This window comes from Erigeron canadensis, chromosome 2, assembly GCF_010389155.1.
Source record: "Erigeron canadensis isolate Cc75 chromosome 2, C_canadensis_v1, whole genome shotgun sequence".
Classification (NCBI taxonomy): Eukaryota; Viridiplantae; Streptophyta; class Magnoliopsida; order Asterales; family Asteraceae; genus Erigeron; species Erigeron canadensis.
In genome coordinates, this window is record NC_057762.1 from 43,686,137 (window position 1) to 43,703,055 (window position 16,919).

The 16,919-nt window shown below is 31.6% G+C and overlaps 3 protein-coding genes and 2 non-coding genes across 5 annotated transcripts; 3 read left to right on the top strand and 2 right to left on the bottom strand.

Annotated features, from left to right (window-relative positions):
* The first annotated feature begins 3,129 nt into the window (after positions 1-3,129).
* TRNAD-GUC lies at positions 3,130-3,201 on the top strand. The gene has a single exon. It is a non-coding gene; the product is annotated as a tRNA-Asp (tRNA).
* A 417-nt stretch (positions 3,202-3,618) lies between these two features.
* Positions 3,619-5,420, bottom strand: LOC122589729 (acyl carrier protein 4, chloroplastic-like). Its single transcript, XM_043762056.1, has 4 exons — positions 5,280-5,420; positions 4,355-4,453; positions 4,132-4,254; positions 3,619-3,930 (listed from the first exon to the last, which is right to left on the bottom strand). The coding sequence occupies exons 1-4, from the start codon at positions 5,334-5,336 to the stop codon at positions 3,760-3,762; spliced, it is 450 nt and encodes a 149-aa protein (XP_043617991.1). The 5' UTR covers positions 5,337-5,420; the 3' UTR covers positions 3,619-3,759.
* A 227-nt stretch (positions 5,421-5,647) lies between these two features.
* On the bottom strand, positions 5,648-5,721 carry TRNAV-AAC. The gene has a single exon. It is a non-coding gene; the product is annotated as a tRNA-Val (tRNA).
* Positions 5,722-10,654: 4,933 nt separating this feature from the next.
* Positions 10,655-12,327, top strand: LOC122588321 (glutathione S-transferase T3-like). The gene is made up of 2 exons (XM_043760430.1): positions 10,655-11,362; positions 11,836-12,327. Exons 1-2 carry the CDS (start codon positions 10,655-10,657, stop codon positions 12,325-12,327), a joined length of 1,200 nt encoding a protein of 399 aa, XP_043616365.1.
* A 1,266-nt stretch (positions 12,328-13,593) lies between these two features.
* Positions 13,594-14,394, top strand: LOC122588322 (pentatricopeptide repeat-containing protein At5g65560-like). Its single transcript, XM_043760431.1, has one exon. The coding sequence runs from the start codon at positions 13,594-13,596 to the stop codon at positions 14,392-14,394; it is 801 nt and encodes a 266-aa protein (XP_043616366.1).
* The last annotated feature ends 2,525 nt before the right edge of the window (positions 14,395-16,919 follow it).

Below are 16,919 nucleotides of genomic sequence, written 5' to 3' on the forward strand. Positions count from 1 at the left end.
ATTCATTATAATCCTTCCAAAAAGTACTTGTGTTTGTTAAAGATTTAGGCTATCTTTTAAGAAATGTAATTGTCATTAATGCATGGAAAATTGGAAATTAAGGATATAAAACGATATTATAAAAACTTGTCCATAGATTGTTTTTATTTCTTCTACCAATTTTTTTTTGTTTGTTTTACTTGTTGACTTACCCATATAGTTATCGTATCGTTTGAATGAAAACGTAATTCAAAGACTGGCTCTTTTAATAGAAATTCGTTAGTAGTAATCAAATAGCTAACGTGCGTGTTAGATCCACTACAAATAATGTTGCATTTATTCACATTTTTAGTTAGCGTGAACAAATTAAAAATTTTGTCACACTTTTATGTGTGTAAAAATATATAGAACTAAAAATGTGTATAAAATTTTCCACATTAAAAAGTGTGTAGAATTAAAATCATACTTTTTAGTGTAGATTTTCATAATTATTTTGTAACGCCTCATTTGTTCACGCTACATTTTTAGTTAGCGTGGACAAATGTGGTGTTACAAAATAATTATGAAAATTCACACTAAAAAGTGTGAAATTTTAATTCAACACACTTTTTAGTGTGAATAAATTTCTACACACCTTTAGTTCTACATATTTTTACACACATAAAAACGTGACAAAATTTTTAATTTGTTCACGTTAACTAAAAGTGTGAATAAATGCAACATTATTTGTAGTGATATCTAATTAAAAAAAGAACTACTGTTAAAAGTGGCCCAGTGATTACAGTAATATTATGAGACCTTTCAAAGGTCTTAAATTAAGAACAAATCTTAGGAGTGATAGGGTGTGAAAATGATCATGGTATAGTTACACAATATACCCGTGACGTTTGAATGTCTTTAAGTAAACATCTTAAAATGTCCAAAGAAATATTTTAAATTGAAAAATGTTAAATTCATCTCTAAAAGATGCACTTATAATTTGTATAAAACTCTTTTACTTTTATATAAAAAACTTATCCCTTGAAGTTTATGATAAATATATAAATATTTAATATAACTTATATCTATTTAACAAAACACAAGCCAGCTTCAACCACTAAATATTACTCCGTACCATATTAGATCATTCGAGTAATAATACTTAAAAATAGAAGGAGGAGTTACCCACCTCAACCACATCACCATCATTACGAATTGTCATATTATATAACTTCCTCTATTGCATCACAAACAGAGACACCCACAAGGCCACAATCCCCATATCTCTAGGCTTTTTTTTTAAAACATTCTGCCCCCACACAACTCATCCCACTACTCACCTCTAAATATTACACAAAGCCTCTTTTTACAAAAGTTACATTTTCTTACGACTTACGAGTATTTTATTTGTTTGTTTCTTTACATTTGTATTTTAACTGCCACACACACATTAAATTTGCCTTTTTTTTTCCACCATCAACAGCATTTGCAGTCCATATTGCCAGACATGAACATCATTTCCTTTCTTATTTAACTATTTGGTTTCGGTAGTGCCACAGTAGATGTGGACTCCTCCCATTTCCAAAGTGTGTTTTGTTTTAGGGAATACCATTGAGGCTTTTATTTTGTTTAGCCACACTCCATAAATGACAAAAAGAACCTTATGCTAGAAATAGTTACAAATCCATTGTTTAAACTCAAAACAAATTTAAATAAATATTAAGAGCTAGGGTGTTTGGAAAAGCCTATGCTTATCTATTAAATTTTGCTTATCAAGTGTTTGGATTGGCTTATCAGCTTATTTGAAAATAAGCAAAAGTCTTCTCTCAAATAAGTCATGGTCCAACCGACTTTATTTGTAAAAACGTTTAATAATCTATAACGACGAGTGACAAAAATAATATGTAGAACTGTAGAAGACAATAATATTCAAATTGGCAAAGTAGTCCGCAAGAAAAGTGTCCTAAGAAATGTTCATATATACTCGCAAACTAAGCCTTCCGTTGCGAACCAGACCTACCGTTTAACGTACATTAACCATTTGGCTCGCTTTAAAAACTCAAAAGTCATACAAATAAAAAAAGACAATAAGTTGTTCAAATAAGCTTCTTATCCAAAACACCCCGGCCCTTACTAAATATGGAAAATGATGGGGTTTTTCTTTGGCAATCTTCAGGATACAAGGACTGGGCATATATGGTTAAATTATAGGCATAAAAAAATATCAATGAAACTGCAATGAATCTTGTACATTTTCATTGCCAACAGAAGTAATATTCTCTAGTAGTGTGTGGAGTGATATCGATGGGTGCTAAAGAGAAGACTGGTCAAATTTGTAAGCATATGCATATTGCTAGCTGCTTGTAGTAGTAAAATGTGGTCAGAATACGATATGCTTCAAAATTTGGATCCTAGTTAATATAAGCACAATGAATATGATGGATTTTTTGCCTTTTTGATGAACGCTAGTTCCATTAGCAAGACAATAAACTTTGGGTGGGTAAAGACTAAATAAGATAAAAGTAAGTCCTGTTTTATAAAGTGAGAGTACTATGATATATTGGACTATACATGTGTCAAGTAATGTAAGTATGGGCTATTTCATATTCTTATCAAGGTATGAAAACTTGTTTTTGGCTTATTTGTGAACCTTGAATATTTTTCAGTTACCCAGAGGATCAGTTCATCGTGCTAAGTAAAAAGTTAATTATGTGTCACAAATTCAAAATGAAACGAGCATGGAACATGTGCTTAAGGTAGAATGCTTGAACCAAGTCAACCAAACCTGCTTTTGGCCTAGCGCTATAGTTTTCCGACTTGTTCGAAAGTTCAACTCGATCATGTGTAAGACATAGATGTTTTATAGATCGTTATTTACAAAATAATAAACTTTAAAAGTCGAATACGTACATACTTGATGGAAACAAAACCTTATAATCTCGTGTATATAATGGGAAGTAAACAATATTGTGGCCTTGTGGAGTTGTGGGCTTGTAACACTTATGCGGGTAAATGGGTGATATAATGGGAAAGTTGTGCGTCTAAGAAGATGAAAAACCTGTTCATCAATATATAAAAGCATATATGTCAATTAAGTGAACTAAATAATAGGTTGAAAGATAAAAGCCTAAAGTGGTTAATTAAAAAATAATGATAGTTTAAGCAAAAGATGTCGTTGTAGTATAGTGGTAAGTATTCCCGCCTGTCACGCGGGTGACCCGGGTTCGATCCCCGGCAACGGCGAAACCATTTTTTTTTCTTTACTTATTTATTTTAACACGTATTCTGAAGTTAGTTTAATTTCTAAAATGTGTTTTTATTCTATTTGATATTCTCAATGTTTTACGCAAAATAAATGTCTTACCCAATCCAAAAGGGTGAACATATATTATACAATTATATAAAATATACCCGTTTTTTTTTTTTTGAAACGCTTCCTTGATACTTATTTATTATCGGCAAGGTAAATATAACAATATTCTATTTTACAAACTCGTTACATATATACTTTCTATAAAATGAGCATTTTTATATTGGATTATCCAAATATGTAACGTTATATATTGGAATAAATGTAGGTGTTTAAGGATGACGATATATCTCTACTTAATTACAGCAAAAGGGGACAATTAAGGGGAGTAGTAACAATGAAAAGCATCCTAATCCAAAATTCTTGCAGATCACATATAAACATACTCTGTTCAATTGTGTCATTTTACCTTTTTTTCAAACAAATTCTCTAGATAATAGTCTGTTCCATAGTTGAAGAGACCTAAATAATCACATTAAATATGGTAAATTTTACGCCGTTGCATTCTTCTCAACAACTTTTTCGATAAGACCAGTTTCATTTTTCTTCCCAACAAGTTTTTCAATAAGATCAGCTGCTTCTTGAACTGTTGTAATGTTTTGAGAGTTCTCTTCTTCGACACTAATTCCAAATTCCTCTTCTAGTGTCATCACGATTTCCACCTGCGTTTATCATTTTGATTTAAGTCCTTCAAATTAATAAAGCTATTCACATTTTTGTTCTAATATCAAAGCATATATATAAATATATGCAAAATTAAAAGCATTAGCACTTTCGATTACTATATATATGGAAACACGTACAATAATAGAGTATGTAAATTTTCATATAATGGTATAAAGTAAACCTTGATGAAAAGTTACCGTGTCAAGGGAATCGGCACCAAGGGCTGAGAATTTTGAGTCGGGTGCAACCACAGCGTCATCAGCCAATGCTAATTGGGTCTTAACAATTGTACAAACTTTTTCCACGGTTTCTGGTTTTGCCTACCAAGTTTTTGCGATCAAGAATGCTAATCAGTTTGGTATATAGACACAATTGATTCAGGTGTATATATCAGGTAAAGAAAATAGGCTGAAAGATTACAGAACAAGAAATTTGAAAGCGAAACGTTCTCAAGCTAGGGAAACCACTTTTGGTCTGACCCATTGGGACTAACTTCGCTGTTGATGCTTTTGCTACTATCTGCAGAGCATAAAAGTGTGAGTTAGAAACTTCGAATCATATAAGTAAAACATCAAACATTCATTAGCCTATATAACACACGAATGTACGCCTTATTTACAATTAAGGCGAGTTACCAAATTGTACTTTTTATTTGATTTCTATTCTCAATAGTAGTGTTTAGTATTAACTAAAATCATCATAGGGGTATCAACTGTCAAGCAATTCATGGATTTTAAACTATTCAACTGGTGTGTACATCCGAAATAATATCCCAACTCATGGACTTTTCCATAAAAGAAACTCACACACATCTTATACTACAGTACTACACATATATGCTACATCATTGTAGCGAATAGGACTTAAACCCATACCAACTAGGCAACTATGATATAAATAACTATAGATTATATACCGCTAAGCCAAAGACAAAATTTAAGGCCTTCATAGCATCCTTAGCAAATATTTCTTATCTTTCACTTTCGTTTCCATATGTAAGACTGCACTTTATAAAGGCTTAATGGCTTCCTTGGGTCAAAAATGTCCATCATGGTATGCATTGTATATACTTTTGGTACTAGTACAATAGTATATAAATATATATATAAAGTTTTGCAGGCCGGCAAAATACTGGGGCCTTAATAGTTCAAAATAGACTGACCCATATATGTAAAAGCTAAATGCACATTATATTAGAGAAGTGGTATTAATGGTTTGTACAGTTTGATACATTTATTAAATATGATGGTATGAATATCATAATATTTCATTGCTTAGTTATTAATTGAAGTAATTCAACATATGAAACAGTTAGCATAAAAGAAAAGGAATATAAAGATTTGACCTGGTTTGTATGGATGGAAGTGGTCAACGTAACACAATTCATGGGAACAGCAGCCATTATTATGAAGCTGATTTAAGACTATCCGGGTGAAAGAATAGATAGAATTTTTTGTTTATACTTTGTAGTGAATTTATGGCAAAGGCGTGTTGTTACAAAAGATTCTATATTGTTACGATATTTGGTAGCTGTCAAGTGGGTTAATGGATGTAGGACGAGTGGTGTGTGTTAGCTCACACTCTGTAAAGCCTATCCAGTTCACCACTTGGTGGATCACTTTGCCGGGCTACACCCATTAGGTAACAAAAAAAAGGTGCTCATTTGCTATAGTAAATCAAAAAGCTAAATAGGGCGGAAAAAAATAAAAATATTGGCTTCGCCCGGGTTCGAACCGGAGACCTTCAGTGTGTTAGACTGACGTGATAACCAACTACACCACGAAACCTTTTTGCTTTAGTTATTGTAATCTATCTTTGTTATCAAACACGCAATAGATAGATTTAAGATCATCCTGTATTCCTGTGTGTTCACGGGTAGTAACAATTAGCATTTAATAAGTAACAAATTTAACAATCTTTCGAAACAGATAATTAAAATCAAAACCATCCTATATTCTGTAAACAATCAATGGTGAATATTAGCCACTAAAGTTTTGATAATTTTCGAAATATATATTTAACTAGATTAAACCCATGCGTTGCATGGTATATAATTGTTATCGAAAAACTATTTTAACATAAATAATGCATTTTCTAAATTTAAAGTATCAAACTATTATTGTTGTTAAATTCTAAATGCCCTAAAAACACAAATTTATAAACAGAATATGTATAAAATAGCTATAGGATGAAAATTCAAAAAAACTAATTATTGCAAAAATAATTGTCAATGTCGATTCTTATGATAATTATTTAAAAATTATTCACTTTAATTTACTTGAGGAAAAAGATTAAGATGTGATCATTATATACGTTTAATTATTAAAATATTATTCATTTTAATTTACATATATAAGGAAAAAGATAAGGATGTGATAATTATATACATACATTAATTACATACATTAATTAGAAGTTATTATATTTGCCGTAAGTAATTTGTTGGTGTTTGAATTTAGAATTTAATGTATTTTATAATTAAGAGATTATTTATTATTTAATATTATTATTCTATTAGTAGTTATTTATGATATTAAAAAACACAAACTGTTAAAAACACGACAAGTAAGAAAATCCTAGTTGTCAAATAAAAGATAATGCCACATAGGATTTTTTATATCCCCTTTTAGTTATATAAAGAGAAATCAAAAGCAACTTATATTTTCTAAAAAAATTCTAATACTATAAAATTTTGATAATTTTCTTTTTACGTCTCATCATTTAATTTTTCCAAATGGTCATCTTGTCATAAGCAGAATATTTTAGAAGATAAATTATGAAACTATATATGATATTATCATATCTTTTCAAAATTCTACTTTTAAATTTACGGTGATTATCTATATAAAAAAAAGCGGTACAAGTAATCCAAATAACTATGTCTATAGGACTATAGAGTTGTATTGATATGACTATAAACTATAAAGACTATACACGTTAAAGACGTGTCTAGGTTGTGAAATATTATGCTTTTGTCACAACGTTAATGGTTTTATTAATTATTGTAAAATTAATAGAAAAAAAAAAAAGATGAAAGAATACATATCCATTAGTCCTGCATAGTCGAGAAGGAAAACATAACTGACTTGGTTCCCGTTTAAGGCGTCTTACATGATGTGACAAAGTTAGGTCGTTGATTTTTTAGAGAGGAAGCGTGATAATATTAAGATGTATGTGTTATATATTTAGGCCTCAAAGTAATCTCTATCTATAAACACCGACGGAAAAACTCAATTAACAAGTTAGGATAATTATGTTTACCAATTAATGAAATATTATTAATTATTTATGAATAATTAGATTATTGATCAAAAAATAATTAGATAAATGTTTTTAATTATCTTAAATTTATTCTAACAAATGAATGACACTTTTTAGTTTTTTAATTATATATTACTAATTATAAATTCTTTAAATTGTTTTTAAAAAAATACGTTTACAAAATATATAAATAGGTACTCTTTATGTTTTTTACGAGTGTTTTGATAAAAACTTAACTAAATCCAAAGCTATTTCAACTTACTATATAAGGTGGGACATGAGGGTTTTTTCTACCATTTAATTGCTTTCCTCCAAAATGGTAGTGGACTTCCACTGCCAGTCATGCCCTCGGATTGACTGTGCCGGTGACATGATCGATCTCTACCGGACGATGAAGAGACATGTTGTTGAGTCCAATCACCACTGTTGTTAAAATATATATATATATATATATATATATATGTGTGTGTGTGGGTAAATTACAAAAATAATACCTGAGGTTTGTTCGAAACTACACTGGTCATACCTACAATTTAAAAATTACGCGAGTCATACTCACTGTTGTCAAAAACTTACACTAACCATACCTATCACTGACGGTCGTCTATTTGACCGTTAAGTCAAGTCACGTGTCATGCATGTGAGGTATCAAAACTGTAATTTCGTGAATACTTCAGGTATTATCTTTGTAATTCACCATAAAAATAATTATTAATAATTTTAGACTTTTATTTATACTTTATTTATTAAGTTGGGTAGATATGACATTTATTATGTTGGGTAGATACTTCAGGTATTATCATTGTAATTCACCATAAAAATAATTATTAATAATTTTAGACTTTTATTTATACTTTATTTATTAAGTTGGGTAGATATGACATTTATTATGTTGGGTAGATACTTCAGGTATTATCCTTGTAATTCACCATAAAAATTATTATAATTTTAGACTTTTATTTATACTTTATTTATTAAGTTGGGTAGATATGACATTTATTATGTTGGGTAGATACTTCAGGTATTATCCTTGTAATTCACCATAAAAATAATTATTAATAATTTTAGACTTTTATTTATACTTTATTTATTAAGTTGGGTAGATATGACATTTATTATGTTGGGTAGATACTTCAGGTATTATCTTTGTAATTCACCATAAAAATAATTATTAATAATTTTAGACTTTTATTTATACTTTATTTATTAAGTTGGGTAGATATGACATTTATTATGAAACAATAATTTTTATAATGAAAAGTATATCGACAAAAATAGTTGATACAAGAATGCATTTATTATTAAATATGTCATGATTATTTTGTTATATGTATATAGTAAATACAACAAGGATGAGAACCATCAAAACTACTAAAATTTTCACTTTTATATATATATATATATATATATATTAATTTATGATTTATTCTTTTTAATAAAAACCTATTTTAAAAAATAAAATTTTAAAAAGCAATATAATTTTTTCGTATGGTTTGTTGACATCCTCCTCAGATTAGAGGGGTAGAGTAATATCAAATGCTCATTACGGTTTTAGAATATATCTAAAAATTAGCAATTTATAATTTTTTATGTTTAAAGTTCCAGAGTTAATCGTTATTCTAATCTTAGAATTTCTAAGCCTAAACTTGTATCGTATGATGACATCCTTTTATAATTTTTTTAATTTTTATTTTGAAATAGGTTTTTTTAAAAAATATATATATATGTGTGTGTGTATGTGTGTGAGTTTTAATATAGAATATCTACCCACTTTAATAAATGAAATATAAATATAAATATCTTAATAATTTTTATTATGGTGAATTACACAAATGATATCTGGAGTATACACGAAATTACGGTTTTGATACCTCACATGCACAACACGTGACTTGACTTAACGGCCAAATTGACGGCCGTCAGTGATAGGTATGGTCAATGTAAGTTTTTGACAACGATGGGTATGGCTCGCGTAATTTTTAAATTGTAAGTATGACCAGTGTAGTTTTGAAAAAATCTCAGGTATGATTTTTGTAATTTACCCTATACTTATATGTATATATATAAACTTTTTTTATTTTGTTATTTAACACAAACTAAAAATTAGTTGTGCTTGATAGATGTAAAGTTTCCTTTTGTTTTACTAATTTTATAGTTTGATATTTTATAAGATTATTATAAGTCTGATTTTTTAATTTATTTTTATAGGATAGCTATAGTTAACTAATCTTTATAATAAATATAACAAATTTGTTTTTTATAATTATTTTTAGAAAAACATAAGATGTGGCAAGCCTTTTTTTTTCCTAAAAAACTTTTTCTTTGATTATGATGTCATGAGCTTTTGATATATAATTTTTTAAAAAGATGGCATTGTAAATATCTAATATAAAATTTTAAATACTTATTGTAAATAGATAAAAATTTTATTATTGTATTTCATGGAATTTTTTTTTTTTAAATGCAATAGTTGTTTTTTTAGAACTACAAACTTTCATACTTTTAAATTACATGAATTCTTAGGATGAAATCTAAGATTCTGAAAAAACTCTCTCTATTTAAATGCTACAGTCTATCATTATAAATATAAAAAAGTCTATCATTATAAATATAAAAAGTGATACTTAACCTAAATATCCGATATTTCAAATAATTACTCTTACTGTACTAATAACAAATATTACATATATTTTTTAGTATATTTGTGGTTTTAAATACTAGCAATATATATAATCAATCCATCGTACGGGTATTAATATTACATACATTTTTTATTATCCTTATAATAATCGTGCAATATATATGATCAATCCATCGTACAGGTATTAATAATCGTGGTTTTAAATACTAGCAATATATTACATACTCTTACTGTACTAATAACAAATATTACATACATTTTTTACTATCCTTATAATAATCGTGCAATATATATGATCAATCCATCGTACTGGTATTAATACTAGCAAGATTATAAATTACATCTTTTAAATAAATAATTTATATTTTTTTGGTGGATTAGAACGCGATTATTAATTAGTTTTTAATTAAAATTTGTGTTAGATTAGATGGGTGTCGGGTATTTAGAGAGGTGGGAGTGGAAGCGGGATGGGGTGCGGTGAAGGGCGGCCCCGCATGGGAACACCGCCGCCGGTGGTGTGGGGAAAAGGGGAACGGTTTTGGGGATGGAACACCGAAGAGAGAGAATTTCGTGGGGGCCCCGCTTGATCTGAAACAACCAACCAGAAGCTGCCACGTGGACGTGGGACCCAACTAACGGCTAGATGTTGTTACCCTTTTTTATTTTATTTATTTTAAATCTCACCCTCTTTCTTTTCACTATATATATCCAACACCATTTTTAAACAACATAACACAACACAAACTTCAAATCCAAATACCTCCACTTTTATAAAAAAAAAACACTTCTTCTTTATAAAAAATAAACACCCATTACCAATGGATCCAAAGAAAACCAAAAAAAATCCTTTCAACAAATCAAAATATCGCCTAAATGATCCACAAATGCATGCCAATTTTCATCCAAATCAATTCATGCCTCCACCAAATAATCCCCCTCTAAATCAATTTTATTCTCAATCATCTCAATCTCCTCCAAATCAATATTCTCAACCTCTTCCAAATCAATCTTATTCTAATCCATCACCATATCAATTTTCTCAACCTTCAACTCCATCCGCTTATTATCCACAACCGGCGTCTCCACAAATGTTTGGCTACGGTTCAAGCCCATCTACGCAAACCAACGCCCATTTCTTAAACATGGCTAGAATGAACGATTTTATTCCGATCGAGGAAGATGTTCATCAAGATGACGAAGAAGTTGAAATTGTAGCGGAAACCCAACAAGACGATGTTCAAAAAGATGATAACGTGCAAGAAGTCCAAGATTGCGGGAAAAAGACGAAGACAAAGCGTGAAAATTGGACGCCGGCACAAGAGGTTGCTTTGGCACAAGCTTGGGTTCAAATTTCCGAATGCAAAAAATATGGAAACGAACAAAAAGCGGATGGTTTTTGGCGTCGTGTACTTGAGCATTACACCACACTTGTCGGCCCGACCACACGGACCATTCATGGGTTAACGCCAAAGTGGAAACAAATGAACGCCACCATGGGTCTCTTCAACGGGCTATACAATCAAGCGGTACTCTTACTTATATAGTATTTGCTTAGTTTTTAGTAATTATATAGTTTTTGCTTAGTTTTTAGTAATTATATAGTTTTTGCTTAATTATTAATAATTATATAGTTTTTGCTTAGTTTTTAGTAATTATATAGTTTTGTTCGTAGTTGTTAATAATTATATAGTTTTGTTCGTAGTTGTTAATAATTATATAGTTTTGTTCGTAGTTGTTAATAATTATATAGTTTTGTTCGTAGTTGTTAATAATTATATAGTTTTGTTCGTAATTGTTAATAATTGTATAGTTTTGTTCGTAGTTGTTAAAAATAAGAGAATTGTTTTGTTCGTAGTTGTTAATAATTATATAGTTTTGTTCGTAGTTGTTAATAATTATATAGAGTTGTTCGTAGTTGTTAAAAATAAGAGAATTGTTTTGTTCGTAGTTGTTAATAATTATATAGTTTTGTAATATGGTATTCTTTTTTTTTTTGTAGAAACAAGCCAAGGGAAGCGGATGCAACGACTTGGATATTATGAGAGTCGCTATGGCGGATTTCAAGACCCGCACCAAGAAGGAATTTCCTCACCACGCCGCATGGGATGTTGTGAAGATACACGACAAATGGGCCGAGCAAAAATGTTTCCAAATATACCAAGACATGGGACCTTCACGTAGCGACTCTTCAAAAAGAAAATCTGGAGAATATGAGACGGCCAGCACCGGGCACTTCATTCCCGACATGAATGAAGACCCAAACCCTCCATTGGAAGCGGCAGCAAAAAAGGGGAAAAAGAAGGCATCCGCATCCGGATCCGCCTCTTCAACTGTGGCGGATGACATTAGCGAGTACGCCAAAAGGAAGACGAGATACTTGGATGAAAAACACGAGACGGATGAGAGGCGCGCAAGACAGCGGGACATCTTGTTTTTTCACCAACTCGCATGCTCATATAACCGATCCCGTGATGTTGGAAATCGTTCTTAGCGAGAAACGCGAAATTGCCGCAAGATATGGATGGCAATGCCCTTTTTAGTTTCGTTCGTGTAATGTTTTCATTTGAATAATTGTTGGACTTGTTTTTAGTTTCGTCGTAATTTTTTTTTTAAGTATTATTATGTACTTTTTTATTTGTTAATAAATGTTTTTTAATGTTTTAAATTTATAGAGTAAAAATAAATGAAAATAAAAAAGATGATGTGAAAATTGAGGTTGGGGTGAGTGACGTCACCATTTTGGGATGATTTGGGGTGAATTGAGGAAGTTTGAGATAAAAAGTTTTTATTGGAAAATAGTGATGTGAAAATTTGGGAAAAATTGGGGTTGGGGTATCCACCCCACCCCCCCTTAGAGGCTTCAATAAGCACGAGTCCCCATGATTACTTGCAGTAATAGACGTTTGATCTTTTAGCTTCCATTTCTCGTTCCATTAAAAAAAAAAAAAAAAAAAAAGCTTCCATTTCATACTTCCCCCAAATCCACCCACCCCTCACAATGCAAGTTTCTTCAAGACTCATACCAGGTTCAAAATCCATTCTCTACAGAAATCGAAATCATGACTGGTTTCCACTCATCAAGTTACATGAAAAAAAAGCTAAACCCATGTTTAGTTCAATCAGTTCTTGAACAGAACCGATCATGTGAACCCGACAGACTATATGCCTTCTTCAAATGGTCATCTACCCAACTTGCTGTTACTGGTACCTCTCAAATCCTTGTATCTTTTTTGATTCTTTGCAAGTACTTTTTTGATCTGGGTCATTCTACATTACAAAAGGCTAAACATGTCATCAAACATATGTTGAAAACCAACAAGCCCCATGTTTCGGATGTTTTAGATGCTATTAAAAGTGTTGGTTTAACTTCTCCACAGTTGTCACAATTGATTAATTATATTTACACGGATAACTTTATGTTGGATGAAGCTGTTTTAATAGTGTTGAATTATGCTGATTATTGTTTTCCGAGTTTGGTGTGTTTGAACGTTTTGATGACGGTTTTAAGGAAGAATGATAAGATGGATTTGTTTTGGAAGGTGTATGAGAGATTGGTTCAGGCCAATGTGACACTTAATAAATATATATATAGTCATGTTATTAGTGCTTATTGTAAGTGTGGTCAAATTGAAGATGCGAAAAGGATTTATTTAGAAATGTTGGACAAGGATTGCAGTCCTGATGAGATAACATGTGGTCTGTTAATTCGAGGGTTATGTAAACTTGGTCTATGAAAGAGTTGTTGGAACGAAATAAAATGGAGTTGTTTTGGAAAGTGTATGAGAAAATGTTGAGTAACAAGGATATAAGACCCGATGATCTTACTTATAACAATTTGATTGATGCTTACGTGAGGGACGGGACAGTGAAGGAAGCTAAAAAGTTGTTTTTTCAAATTGTGAAGAATAAAGCTTTTACTCCAAGTTTAGTGACATACAATGTGCTAATTAGCGAGTTATGTAAAATAGGCTATGTTCTTACGGCGTTTAAGATTAAAAAATCAATGAAGAATAAGGGGTTGAAAACCGATAGGTGTGCTTACAATAATCTTATTGTCGGGCTATGCAAAAGGAAGAGAACTCAAGATGCAAAGTTGCTTTTTAATGAAATGGCGTTTAAAATAAAAGATGAAACGGTTGCTCAAGGGCTTGAGGCTAGTTTTGACAAACCTACAATCAAAGCTTACACATACCTTTTGCGTTCTTACATCAAATCAAGAGATAAGGCAAAGATTTTCACTTTTGTAAGGGATTTGACCGAACTAGGTATCCCAAAAAACCAAGTATTACCGGATCTCTTGCTTGATGGTTTTTCAAATGAATATAGTTTTGAGAAAACTTTGAAACTTTTGGACGAGCTAGTAGCTAAGGAGCTTTGTTGCAGAAGCATCTTTGATCGATTGCTATACTATTTCTGCAAAAAAGGCAAGTTTTACGAAGCAATGGCTTGCATTGATGAAGTGAAGCAGAGGGTTGTTACCATTAGTCCCGACACTTGTAAGGCTCTTGCAGCTGGGTTGAAAAATCGCGGCTATAAGCCTACAATGATGAAACAGTGATTCAGCTTTTGGGAGAGGGTGGTGAAGTTTGGATGGCTCCTTGTTCAACCAGCATTAATGAGTTGAGGGTAGTAGTATGTAGAAGAAATCAGGATTGTAAAGTGATAAATTGTATGGTCTTTGAATATTTTTGGCAATTAGACCTTGAAGCAAATGGTTATTTAACATCACAGGAAAAAATTGGTCACCGGTGTGGCAGTAGCTTTAATGTGGTTAAATATCAAGTAAGTGTGTGTTTGTTTTATTTTCTTTAATTACTAAATATCACAGATGTTTATTACGAGTAAAAAGTTGTTCGGTATCATTTTTAACAAATACACTTCATGTAAATGACAACAACAATAATATCCAACCCGTTATTAAAAACAAGATATGAAGAAAGACAATTATATCTCTAATTTATGATAGAATCATATATAGAAAGACTGTGTATGTATAGACATCAAATAAGAGTCTATGTTACAATGAAAAGAAAACATATATGCCTATAGGTATATAAAAGGAATTTAAAACTATACAAATTATGTAGCCATGACTCATTACAACAAGAGAAAAGGGGAGTGATATTCATACAACATGTTTTATCTATCTAAAACAATCGTACAAAACTCATTGCGCAGTGTACAACTGTACCATGCAGCATTTGTTGTAGATGGCTAAAAGTTGTTGCAGAAATATCAGTTCCCTTAAAACATAAATTATGTAGTCATGACAACAAGAGTTAGCTCAAGTGGTTGAGCACCTGCCTTACAAGCAGGAGGTCTTGGATTCAAGACTTGGAAAGTACCTAGAAAGTCTTTCTATGAAGACTTGGCTAGGGTATACTCAGGTTCAAGTCTGAGAAAGCAGGGTTTACCCCTATTGATCGTCATGCCTTCGGGCGGATTAGTAAGGGGTTTTCCTCCCATCAGGTATTTGAAATAGGCATTTCTACTTTGAGGGAGCTCTCTAACGCGGACCCAGCTAAGACAACGTATGTTAGACCTCCCACTGTCGAATCGTGACACGAAGTTCTCAAGCGAAATTCAATTTTTAAAAAAAAAAAAGTCATGACAACAAGAGAAAAACATAATTACATGCTAAGTGGTTGTAAAGCACCATGGTTGGATCAGTGGTAAACACCTTTGCCTTTGGAGACAGAGGTCATGGGTTCGATCCTCATCCCATGCAAAAGTTGGAGGGCTTTTTCTACCATTTAGGTAGAAACTGGAAGCAGCCTCTCTACTTAGGTAGAGGTAAAGTCTGCCTACATTTTAACCTCCCCATACACCGTCAATGTATTGAGGCTCAAAACCCGCGAAATGCGACACTGAGCAGTTACTTGTTTACTTACTTACATGCTAACTGGTTGTGTGTGCAATGGTACAAGTAAAGGGCATATAGAAAAAGCCAAACAGTTGACAAATACAAAAGAGTAATAACTAAATGAGAAAATGTGAATCGAGTCAATTGATAAAATAAAAAATAAAAAATATTGGCAATACTCAAGAGCCAACAGTTCCAACTTCCAACTTTGTAGGGTATTATTTGGTGAAAGAATTCAGAAGTTTCTATCTTTGTTGTTGTAAAGGCATTGTAATCGAGTTTGGCTCATAAAGAGTTAACATGTTTGGTTAGAAATGTAGAAGATTAATTAAAAGGTTAAATGGCACTTTTGTAGTTTTGTTACTTGTGTTATCATTCAATTTGCAGGTGCAATCCAAATTCACTTACGGATGCAATGGTGGTTTTACTTTAAGGTTTTGGTAGCAACGGTGGTACCAAAAATAACAATCATTACTTTCTAACCATTAGTGAGTCAGATGGCCGGGTATCTATTCCAGGTCCTCTTGCTAAGGCTGTGGAAGAATTTTTCCAAGATTAATCATGCCATAGACTACAGATCTGTTTAGATGTAGACGCATGTATATATACCTGTTTTCCACCAAATATATAGATAAAGAAATAAGCCCAGACCAGACCAGCCCAGCCCGTAAATAACAAGAAAAAAAAAGAGCCCAATAACGCGTAGAAGGTCGGTTAAACGTGTGTCTGTATCTACAAAAACAAACCTACCTCCTAAAACTAGGGATGGTTTCGGTATGGTACGGGTACCGAACCGTACCAAAACTGATAAATATCAAAACCGAAAGTACCAAATATCAAGTCCCGATACCGTACCGAATCTACTAAACCAGTACCGCTTTCGGTACCGGGATTTTCGGTTTCATACCCATTTAGTATCGAATTTTTAGAGCTTTACACTTTTACTTTATATATACTAGCATTGTACCCGCGCGATGCGGCGACGGTTTGGTGGTGACGACGATTGGCGGTGGTAACGGTGGTCGTGGTGGTGTTGTTCATGGTGGGTGCAACTATGTAAGTAATTTGTGTAAATGTGATTGATGTAAAGTGATAGTAGATATAATTTAGAAGATAAAGGATTAATGATGTAAATTAATTTATAAAAGGTAAAATGGTAATTTTCCATCTAACACTTCTATGAGAGATAAAGTGATAATCATTATAAGATAGTATAGATA